Consider the following 12,261-nt stretch of genomic DNA (forward strand, 5'->3'; position numbering starts at 1 on the left):
CATGTGTTGGAGCATTGTCTCGCATAAAAATCAAAGTCTCCTTGAAAGATGCAGACTTTTTCCTGTGCCACTGCTGAAAGGAAGTGTCTTCTAAAAATTGCAGTAGGTCTGAGAGCTCATCTTGAATAATACCTGGCCATACCTTCACCCCACCTCCACCTTGCTGGCGTCAGAGTCGAAGTGGAACTCTGTCCGTCACTGATCCAACCACGGGCCAATCCATCTGGTCCGTCAAGAGTCACTCTCATGTCATCAGTCCAAAAACATTTGAAAAATCTGTCTTCAGATACTTCTTGTCCCATTCTTGATGTTTCAGATTAAATGTCTTGTTCATAGGTAGTTGGTTTTCAGCCTTTCTTACCTTGGCCATGTCTCTGAGAACTGAACAACTCATACTTCTTGACTCTCCAGGTCGGTTGTAGTAGTGAAATATGGCAGCACTGGAGGATAATTGGTTCCTGGTTGCTTCATGTTTGATTCTTCTCGAATCTTTGGCAGTTAATGTGCGTCTTTTCTTCTTGACACATTTCTCGCAACCCTGTTGACCACTGCCTTTGCTTGCAGTAAAATTTTTGTGTGCAGTGACTACGCCCTAATACTTGAAAGTTCAAGAGTGCTTCATCCCTCTGAAATACTTTTTATGATTTTTGGCTTTTTAGAGCCAGAGTTCAATCTCTTTTTTTGTTTTTAAGCCCATTTTTCCTGGGGAGAAGAAACTGCTTAATAATTATGCATGCCTTGATATAGGGTGTTGCTCTCCTTAGGTCATACCCTCCTTGTTACACAAATACAAATCAATGGATATGCATTAAATCCAATAAGCATTCAAGTTTCTACAGCTTGGATTTAGAAATTATGGATAAAATTATTATATGTTCAAAATAATCACTTGCCTAATTGTGCAAACAGTGCAGTCTCTAAATTAGACTTAGTGAGCGCCATCTATATCCTGAATGTCATTAGTTAGTCAGCAGTACCAAAACTTGGCCAAAAGTCTACATCATGTGAATAAAGAATGCCTTCGTACCCAACACCGTGAACTGTACTTATATGAACTCTGTTAATAACTAGACAGATGCATGAATGAAGACTCACAAGGAAGGTATTTTGGAGTCCAAACTATATTTACAAATGACACTTGACCACTTGCAGTCAGGTAAACCTGTATGAGGAGCAAATATAGGTGTAACTTATTGACAAAGATTTAATGTGGACACAAAACACCTGCAATGGAAACTGCGTTTCTACAATTTGTAGAATCTCACAGAACTTTCAAAGGTATTATACTTTTTTTTTTTTTTTTTTTAATAAATGTTAAGTTCTATTTTAGATTTAATCAAAAATTGCATGCTAATACAGATATTGCTATATCTTGCAGAGTATGAGTTGGAGGGGACCTTGAATTATTATTATTTTTATTACAGAATCTATAAAAAATGTGCAAATATAGTTCTCTATTATTCTTTTCTCCACTGCCTTCTGATGATTGAGTTAATACAAATCACATTTCAATTAAACAACACCACAGTGGCCTATTCTACTTAAATTACATAACCTTTCTTGACATAATTTGTAAACATACGTGTATATCCAAGTCTTGCGACATGGAACGTAACCGCAAATACGTTACCGTTTGTAGACAGCAAAAGAAATGAATGATTCACCACTTTCACAGTTATGCATGTACTGCATTTCCTCTGCCATCTCTCATGTGTGACTATACAATAATCCTCCATGTATAGTGTACGTTGTCCTGTTACCATTATGAGCAGGGACAGTAAGGAAAAAAAAAACATGGGGGCTCAAAGAGTTGCTGATCTTGCATCTTGTGTGCCAAAGAAAAATCTTTGCTAAAAGCCTAAAAAGTTAACTTCCCTGTGTAAGTAAATACTGTATGAGCAACTGCGTTTGAGCATCTGCAATGACTGAGGAGTAACTTCCTGCAGGCAGCACATAACTCAGCCATTAAACAAAATGAAAATTATTTACCACATTGTGGAGAGATTTTAAATTGATGAATGGGGGAAAAGGTTTTTTTTTTTTTTTTTTTTGAGGCGTTGTAGCATGTAGAAATATAAAACCATTCACACTCTCATTCATACTTGCTGACAATTTTAGAGTCCTTAGTTCACCAACAGAAAGTTTTTGAACTGTGGGAGGAACCAAATGACCCTGAAGAGAAACTACTCAGGCTGTGGGAGAATATTCTTATTTCATACAAAAAAAAAAAAAAACAGGGTTAACCACTGCTTTAATGTGTTTCCTTTGTTTTTGTCTTTGTATTTCCTCCTTTTTTCCTTGTGACACAACATTACAGATGCTTTGAATAAACAGTCTATTTTTGAGCACTCACATTGAAGCATTTTGCTTCCAAAGCCGCATTGGACTGCGCACACAGACATACTTAAACATGTTATGTAACTTGAAACCTTTGGGTTCAAAAAAAAAAATGACCTGTTTGCAGACAACCTGAGCAAATGGCAATTATTCACATCACTGGCGTGATACAACCCACTCTGTTGAATTACCATAAGTGTGATTGACAAGAAAAGACCTTTAGAATAGACCTTGGGACCAATAATATAAATCAATGTTAAGTGTTTTTAAGAAAACCAACATCAAAGCACTTTGTTATGGATGACATTACTGACATGACCCGTCACTGAAGTAACACTAGCAGTTTAGAAATATGACAGCATGATGAGAAAAATGAATGAAATTATACTATTGGTGTAAAACTGAGAGCCTGCTGAGCTGGACGGACTCTACAAGCACACAGTTCTGCTCTGATAAATAACCACTGTTTGCCTCTGTTCAGCTGGGTGACACACACGACAGTGTTTTTTTTTCATATGGAACAGGGTTTAGCCAGGAAGAGGCGTCGATAGTTTGGTTCCAGATGCCACATTGCTGTAGTAAGGAGGATCACATCCTACGTTCCATGTTCACTTCCCGTTTCCTTTAGTGACCGGGTTGTTGAGCTGTGTCTCCTTGAAATACAATTATATGTTATCTGTTATCGAAACAAGTCCATCAAGCAGCTCATTTTGTGGTCTGACGAGAGGGCTTTAAATGTAAATGACCATCACATCAGCGCCACCAGCAACATTCTGCATGCCAAAAAAATTGTTTTAACTTCAAATTTTGCTTCTTTCTCTGCAACGTTGGCCACAACCAGTAGCATTCAGAAACATGGAAAACAGCAGAAGGTAGTCATGTATTATAGTTCTGCAGATTTTTACACATGTGTAATACAATTGGGAGGACATGCATGCAGTTATTGTCATGGATATTGATTTGGACAGGTATTTGTTAAAGTCAGTGGAAACCAAGATAGAAGCTCTTAGTCAAAGAAGTCTAGGTCAAAGTGATCAACCCCTCTAAATCGAAATATTGAATTTAACAGGCTTGGCCACAACATGTGATTTTTCATTCCAAATCAAACATCATGATGTACTGTAAATTAAGAAATGGCTTCTGAATCTACCAGGTTGTTAAAAATATCAGTAATAGCTTTTTGGTTTGGTATATATGCAAAATGAAAGTGTTTTTTTTTTTTTTTAATTTTTTTTTTTACACATGTAATGACCAAATAGAGACACTTTTTAGACAGGTTCTTCACAAGTTTTTCCTTTCACTTCCATGCCATTCTATCAAGTAAGCTTAATTTAAACAGTTTTTATGGAAACTAAACTGTCAACCCACAATAATACTTTGATACGTACCTTCGAATCACGTATTGCTATCCTAAATTATGGGTAGTCCTATTACACACACACACACCATGCTGGCTATATTTGTGATAATTGTATATCCCTACTAGAAGCCTCCATTATATGGTTAAGTCAGTGGGAGTTCATCAATAGTACCATGCAAGTATTCACTGCCATCTACTGACAAAAAACAGTAATTTGCAGGCTACAGATTTCTTTAATCGATTTGGATGTGTGAGATATCTTCTACAGGAAAGTCGAGCACCCAGTGATGGATAATGTTGCAGGATCATTCTCTCGAGTCACGAACAAAACAAATCTGCAATGTCACAACCTGAGTGAAATGTAAACTATTATTAATGCACATGTTGCACAAACAAAACCGACAAAAGAATTGTATTGCTGCAGGAATAAAATCTACAGGACTATTTTCTTTGCCTACAGTCTGTTAATATCAAATAAATTCTTTCCTCATTTGATACACCATTTCTGTCATATCTAATATAATTTTCTTTGATCATACACGTGTAATGTTGGTTAGCAACAATAGTGAAAGTTCAGCATTCACAGTGAAACTGCTACAACTACTATAAAATGTTGTTGATGGTAATACAACAATTTGTTCAAAGTACAGTTTCTTAGCCATACATTACCTCGTAATATGGTCACATTATGAACAAAACTCATGTGGAAATCCACTAGTCTACATTTAAAATGCAAACATTTTTGTAAGCTGTTCACAAAAAAAAAAAAAATGCACACTAAGAACATGGTATGTTCCAGAAAACGTAGTAAATCCTCCATAGATCACCTGTCTACAATTCAAGACATGAAATCTATCAAAGGGGTCTTCATTCAAAGTCCACCCTGAAAAGGACATAAACTTGGTGTAGAGAGAGCCAGCTCCTCCATGTGCTTCTGTTTTTGCCTCTGAGTAGGTCGCAGTGTCAATGGGATCCAGCAGGATGCAGTATCACCTGTTACATTACCATCATGTAAAGCCTGGATGCAGTCAAAAGAAACCTCCCAGTGTTTCCAATGTTTCCAACCATTGCAACCAGGTCTTTTTTGAAGGACGGCTGGATAGATGAGAGGAATTCATGGGACATCAATCGCTACAGATACTCTTCCTCTTTTACATAAAGGATCTCATGGGCAGAGCTAGGGACCTGCCAACCAGAAGCAGAGACATTGTGAAAAGATACATTAATATTTAAGTATTATTCAATTTTGACACCTACACAAATAAAGTAAAACTCTCCTGACCAGACTTTATTTAGCAGGTGATAAATGAGGGTTTAAAACTTGTCATACCAGGGCTAAGCTATCCACATAATATCCTCTTTAACTGTTGGAAATTCACATAAATTTAACATTATAATGACCAACTTAAGTCCTAAAATCAATCAACTCAAAAAGTTCATAGAAAAAAAATTAGATACAATTTTCTTGTTTAAAAGAAAACTTCTTTGACAAACATTCTGTGGTTTGGTTTTCCTTACTTCTTTCTATTCTCTAGTTAAAATGTCCAAATTATGAATTTGGATGCAGCCGGATACCTGCATTCTACAGAATGTCCACTAGAGGGCAGTGTTCCGCCATTCTCAGACATGGCTGTTTGGTGCAGCCATAAAACTTGCTTTTCCTCAGCTTTGCTCCTGTTTTTCCATGGCTGACACTGTCACTGGATATTAAAGGCCCTAAGATGATATTTTTTGTCGACGGATTTCTGTAGAACTGCTACCATTTTTGAAAGATTTGTCTATTTCTTCTCACTATCTGTTTTCACGTGGTGCACAAAATAAATGAGAAAAACAATACCTTATTTTGTAATGGTGCAACAGATGAACATTACAATAGTTAAGATTTTCAGCAAGTAGTGATTCACGGCTCGGTGCCGAATTACAATTTGTTTTATTTCTTTTAATATATTTTACACACCTGGAGAGGATGTACTCAGATTATGTGCTATATAGGTTGTAGAAAAAGTAATCTAAAAGAAATCAATACCATGTGTGCGTGTGTGACTGTTTACAGTATTTTTGTTTTATTTGGTTTACTCTAAATATGTCTGTCATGATATTTTCATATGACTTTTCATATTAGCTTGACACTGTAGAAGGTTGAGGATTCTGATAGATCCCTCCCGATAGAACGGTAAATTATATCAATTCACATGCATGAATCACAGCCATATTGGTAAATTCACAGTTATTTATGTTCTCTTATTTGTCTAATTAGACACGCAGACATTCTTTATGTTTGTGTGAGCTGACCTTTATGTTCTCTTCAGTAACCGCACAAGCTTTTCTTTTCAGAATGGAGTGAGTAAAGTTTTGCATAATAGCGCTTTACATGGAAACATGAATACAGACAATTAAGAGTAAAACAGGAAAGGATGAAATCACAGCAGCAACAAATAACCACAAAGGCACAGCATGAAGTACATCATGTGAGTAGCAATGAACCTTGTTGAGGAAGGTTAGCCAAACACCTGTCAAAATTAAAAGTCTTCCAGGTGCTCCTTAAAGCCTTCGGGGGGCAGCAAGACAGGAGGGTGTCTGTGACATTGCAGCCGCAGAAAAGTGTGACTGTTTTTGGTTTTGGAATTACTTTCGTGCCAGTTGTAATTTACTGGAAGTCTTAAGAATTCTCTCAGGGGTGGCAATGCGTAGCTTTAGTGGTTATAACCAGTATTTCAAAAATTATCAGCTGCGACCAGCTGCATTCTGTGCAGGTTGGAGACAATAAAAACAGGACTTGTTTATATGTATATAAGAACTTACAAGAGAAAGCAAGGCATATTTAAAGCATGAATAACCATATCTATTTAACCCTCAGTTACAACAGTAATCCATTCAGCAATATTTCTTAATTGAAAGACACATGATCACGTACTATAAGTTTCAAGAAGAATTCATGTCACATGACAGGGATTGTTAAACTACTGCTTACCTTTCAGGACCTTTCATGTTTTGATAACTGCATGTTGTGGCCACTGTCTACAGGTAATTTTTAAGAGGGATCATAAAGTCTTCAGTCTAAAAAAATCTGAAAATATTACATATGTAAAGCCTGATTGTTTATGCCTAAACTTAAACTTCTACTTAGGTGTTTACTGAGTGATTCTATTGTTCTTACACTGACTTACAGTTGTTAAAATATATTACTCCCATCTATTAAACAGAAACAAAAACCTGCAAGAATAAATCTTTGACATTTTTGGACTCAATTTGAGATAAGTATGTATGTATATTCCAAAAGTGGAGAGCTTAAGATGAATTCTTAAGTGTCGTCTTTGGTGTTTGAAGCATCTTAAATCCCTTTGATTAACTGTTTTCATCTCTTGCTCTTTTCATTCAACTTCACAGATCAATATTAGATGTAAATTATCCAATGACTTAGTTGTATCTATATTTACACCACAACTGAAACTGCTTAAATCATTTATACCTGCTTGGTGTTGGTCTGGGCATCAGTGCAAGGTTATCTGATGTAACTATTTGACTCAGTTGCTGATGACAGCTGGTACTGGTGTAGTGTTGATTTTAAGATGTGTTGTTGACTAATGAATGAAAATCAAAAATCTCGCAATGATCCAAACATAATCATCCACACACTGTGACATTTTGACATCTTTGGCATTTACACTTTTTTTTTTTTTCATTTTATGACATTCATATGTCACCTTGAATGCATGCATAAAGCCTATCTTACTTTTGTCGGTGCATTAAAAGTCTTTGTACTTTTGGAGAGTATTGCAATCCTCATCAGAATAATGAGCTGCATCTAAATGTAGTCAGATTTGTAACCACTACCAGTTGCAGTCGTTTAGAGAATTAATGTATCAAAGGCTGCCAACATACCTTTTTTGTTTAAATTGTTCTCTAAATGACTTTGCTTGTTAAAGGCATGTATCTGCATCACTAAAGTTCTGCTGCTGCTGCTGCTTTTTCTCCTACAGGTGTGAGAGCTTTGACTGCAGTGCTGACACTGCAGATATATGGCATTAATGGCACTCTGTGTGTGTGTGTGTGTGTGTGTGTGTGTGTGTGTGTGCGTGTGTGTGTGTGTGTGTGTTCTATTCTGAAGCTGGGACACCTTGTAGTGACGGATGAGTTTTTATTCATATTTAAAAAGATACTAGCTGCTTTTTTCACAACATCAGGTTTCTTGATACTAAAACTGACATTACTCATTGGCAGAAACTCTTCATATGCAATCACTCTTTATCTTTGCAATTGATTTTTTCCACATCATTTTTATGTTCAAATAGCTATTGTTGTCAAATAAATTGCCTATGATGTGACAGGCAGTGGTAAGAGTTCAAATTTGAATTATTCATTTTATTATTTTAAGTTCTCTACTAGTTATTGCTGTACTGATTTTTTCTCTGGGATTGAAACGATTCATTTAATATCAGTTTGGCTAAAATAATAAAAACAAAAACCTATTTAAGATAGAAAAAAGAGATTTTTCAATATGTTCACAATGTCACGTTATGATAGAAAGCTACTATTTGATTAGATGCTATTCCCGATTCCTGTTCTTGAAAAACAATTTTCATATTGGTAATTTGAGTAATTGGTAATTGAGTTAAACGTGGGGGCATTAGCTAAATCTTATTATTTCTTTGTTTATGGTTTTTTCCGCAGTCTGTGAATGCCTGTCTGAGATCACTGTAAAGCGCAGGTTTGTTTTACCACCCAGCTCAGTGCACACTACAACCTTCAGCCATCACTGACAAAAGATGAAAAAAAAACATCCTGATATATATGGTCATGACTGCGTCACACTGTGAGAGACATTCCATGTCAGCTGTCAAATCTCCATGTCAAATTTCACCACCAAAGATAGCCTGGGACAAAGTCTGATAAGTGTCAAAAACTTGCTCAGGATACCCATCTCGCTATGCGACAGCTGCTAAAACCTACGTCTGCACCATAACCCACCAATAGAAAACCAGCATGAAATGATACACGCAGCAGCAGGACATTGGCACTGAAACAAAAAAAAAATCAGGGTTTTATTTAGATGCCAACTGGTTTAATTTTGATGGCCTTTTTCCCCTAAAACACATTAATCCAGTTATTACAAGGACTAGATTCCTGCTAAGACGCAACATTGATTAGCTCTTATATCACGGAAGATAGACAACGCGGTGTAGTGACGTCTTCTTTCCCGTCATTGTAACCTGCTCAATAGCTGTTAAGATTGTCCTGTCGACATACAGTGCGTCAAATTTGATGCTGCACCCCCATACATCAGACTCATGTTGCAGTCTGGACTGAAATAAACATACACAGTATTCTAAAATGGTGCAGTCTGTAGGAGGCTTAAGGAACAGGCTGCACGCCTCCCCTCACACACCCACCCCTCCAGCATCAGCCATAATGGCCTCCCCTCTTCACTGTCCCTCACTGAACAGTAAAGACCTAAGCAGTCGGTTCAGTTTGAGTGAGCTGGATATAAAGATTTTGTTTGGAGGCAGCAGAGAGATTACAGCAATGTAATCGATATCAGATAAGACTAAAGAGCATTCCATTGGTTTACTTGCAGTCTCTCCTCTAAACCTGTAAAGAAATGAAAATGTGCTTGATAATTTGCAATAAAGTGTTGCTTTTATGCTCCACAGACAGGGAGTCTGATCTGAACCATACCAGACAACCAAGATGTTTAGAAACAATCTGGTTAAAACAGTAGTAGAAAAAAAGGCATTGTTTTTATATTGATCTCACAGAATGTGTGTTGCCTCTGAGGCCACATACAGATGTAACTTTATTTGAAGCTGGAGAAGAATTCATGGATGTGATATACAGCTTGAAAAACAGCCCTCTGCAGTCATGTGCAGTTTAACATGTTTGACGGATGAGTGTGAATCTGATGGATACACAATGCCAACTGGACGTATCATCATCAACCTGCATGATGATGGGTATCTATCTATCTATCTGTCTGTCTGTCTGTCTGTCTGTCTGTCTGTCTGTCTGTCTGTCTGTCTGTCTGTCTGTCTGTCTGTCTGTCTGTCTGTCTGTCTGTCCGTCCGTCCGTCCGTCCGTCCGTCCGTCCGTCCGTCCGTCCGTCCGTCCGTCCGTAAATTCATAATAAGTCAGTAAATAGTATAGTTTGTGCGAGTAAGCTTCAGGAAAAATGTCTTTGGTGGTACGTTTAAACATTTACAACGAAACCTTCACGTTGAAGGGCTCTGCTTAATAATTCAAATGATGGATGAATAAAATAACATGAAAAAAGATCACAAATTCATCTTAAGGCTATTCAATGACTTTAATGCAGTACATTTTATGATTTTTTAGAAAAAAATCTTTAGAACCTCCAATAGATAGAAACACTGGAAGAGCTACTGTTTTTAATTGGAACCCATTTACATGTCAGTTATCATTTGCAACTTTTTCAAACTTAAAATTCAAGCAAACCATGACGAAAACAAATTCCCCTGTAAACAGAATTTTAAGCACGTACTAAACATTTAAAATATAACCTAGTTTACCTGGTTGACTCCACCAACAACCAGGAGGCGGTCTCTGATGATGATGGAGGAGGCAGAGCATCGAGGGGAAACCATGGGGGCCAACCTCTCCCACTTCTTCTTCTGAGGATGAAAACCCTCCACTGTGTTCAGTGCGGAGGGCTCATGACCTGGACACACACACATGCACACACACATGCACAGTACACACACACCGGTATACACACACACACACACACAGATATACAAACATTTCATATTTCCAGTAATTTTTTCATCTTTTTTCAAACCTTGACTGAGTCCCAGTGGATTCAGGTCGTACAAAAAGGAACCAAATTCTTTCATAAATATTTCAGTGCAAACTCTGTGTTGGCCTTGAGAGCTATGTGCTCAGCAAATAATAATCAAATAAAAGCTGATGACGAATCTAGCAACGCTATGCAACTAAAATCAAACAAAATACAGAAGGTGTGTCACTTTGCGTTGTGAGTTGTCACCACGTAACTTATGAGTTAGTCATATCAATACCGTGGTGATTCATGTGGAATATAGCGGAAGATCAAAAGACTAAATCCTTGTACAAGAAAATTGAAGTTTAATTTTCATATAAGAGAAAAACAATCCCTTGGATGCCAATTGCCATTAAAACCGAACGAACCTAGTCCGTAATATGTCTTTCATACTGCTTTTGACAAAGACCATTTTGCAGTGCCAGGGTTTTAGCAGGAATAATGACACTAATATTGTCTTGCAAGCCATCAGAGGAAATTAAAGCAATACAGTTTGGATAAGAGTCACAGCAACCATATAGTTATGTTGATTGACATACACATTCACACAATCAGACATTTTCTGGCAACTTTCCTTCATGTCTTTGGCTGCAGAAACGGTATTAAGGAGTTATATTTGCCATATTTGTTGATCATTATTCTTTGTGTCAAGTTTGCAGCTCTGGGCTTCTCCATGTTTTTGCTCATGCAAACTCCATTAATTCCTTGGGAGATGCAACGTTTTACTACTTTGACATCACTGTTTTGTTTTTGAAGATCCATTTCTAATTTGCAAATTGCCATCTTCAGTCAGTTCATTTGGTTGTTTATGATGGACTTTCATTGACAGAACGGATATTGTCATATAATATCATATGTAAGAAATGTATAATTTCTTACATATGACATTACAGTATATGACAATACCTGTTCCATACGTAAGAAATGTATAATCTCTTACATATGATATTATATGACAAAAAGAAAGAAGTAAGAAATTATAAATTTCTTAGATATGCTTATAAATGACAATTAGCATATTTAATAATGTGTCATAAATGCTCCCAGTTGTCACTGCTGCTCAGTGTTTGTAACTTGTCCCCTTTTAATCATAATTTCTGGCCCTCAAATAACAAGAGTCGTCTCTTGAGATTATTATTCACTTTCCTTACCGAGTCCTCCGGCTACAATCATGCGACCTCGTAAGAAAGCAGCGGCAAAGTCAGCTCTCTTTGTTTTCATGGCTACTGTCTCTTCTGACTTCAACCAGGCACCTGTGTGAGAAGAGGAGGGCAAATCTAAGTGAGTGAATGTGTGAGGAAATGCATCCCCATGGCTAGACAGGATGCTGCTGAGCTTGTTCTCTGTGTGAAATGCACAAAAGTCAGCTCTGCTAGAAAATGTACTGTAAGCTACAAATTAGGGAACTCTCAAGAGTTTGAACAGAAATTTAGGCTTACAGAGAGTGTTTGAACTGAGTAGCATTAAATGACAATGTCAAGAGGGACATGTGTATTTTACTGGATTAACGGTAGACACAATTTGGAGAGAATTATTCCAATGAGGGCTCTTTATCCACCCCTGGACAGAATCAAGAGGTGGCAGCAAGCATGGAGAAAATAAGTCTTTAATGATGGAATTCTTCTTTGAATCTAACAGTGAACTGAGAATTATACATAAAATTGTGACACCGCCTTCGGTTCTTGGACTCCTTTAGTTTTTCAATTCAGCATTGTATTCAGGTGTCTGCAACCAACCAGAGATTTGTATCTGACATTGAATGTACAGCCAG

At 37.1% G+C, this 12,261-nt stretch overlaps 1 protein-coding gene across 5 annotated transcripts in view; it reads right to left on the minus strand.

Moving 5' to 3' along the window:
- Positions 1-1,103: 1,103 nt before the first annotated feature.
- The window catches only part of klhdc8a (kelch domain containing 8A), a 43,776-nt gene continuing 32,618 nt past the window's right edge, over positions 1,104-12,261 (minus strand). For 4 of the 5 annotated variants that reach the window (XM_086169007.1, XM_086169010.1, XM_086169006.1 and 1 more), the window contains exons 6-8: positions 11,642-11,743; positions 10,222-10,370; positions 1,104-4,882 (exon numbers count right to left, since the gene is read on the minus strand). In XM_086169007.1, coding sequence (XP_086025133.1) covers positions 4,829-4,882; positions 10,222-10,370; positions 11,642-11,743 — 305 coding nt within the window. In that variant the 3' untranslated portion in view covers positions 1,104-4,828. Of the gene's footprint in view, positions 4,883-9,226; positions 9,287-10,221; positions 10,371-11,641; positions 11,744-12,261 lie in introns of those variants that run through there. The other variant, XM_086169011.1, reaches the window with a different exon arrangement.

This window comes from Fistularia commersonii, chromosome 21, assembly GCF_037954325.1.
Source record: "Fistularia commersonii isolate RoL2024-O1a breed Wild chromosome 21, RoL_Fcom_v1.0, whole genome shotgun sequence".
Lineage (NCBI taxonomy): Eukaryota > Metazoa > Chordata > Actinopteri > Syngnathiformes > Fistulariidae > Fistularia > Fistularia commersonii.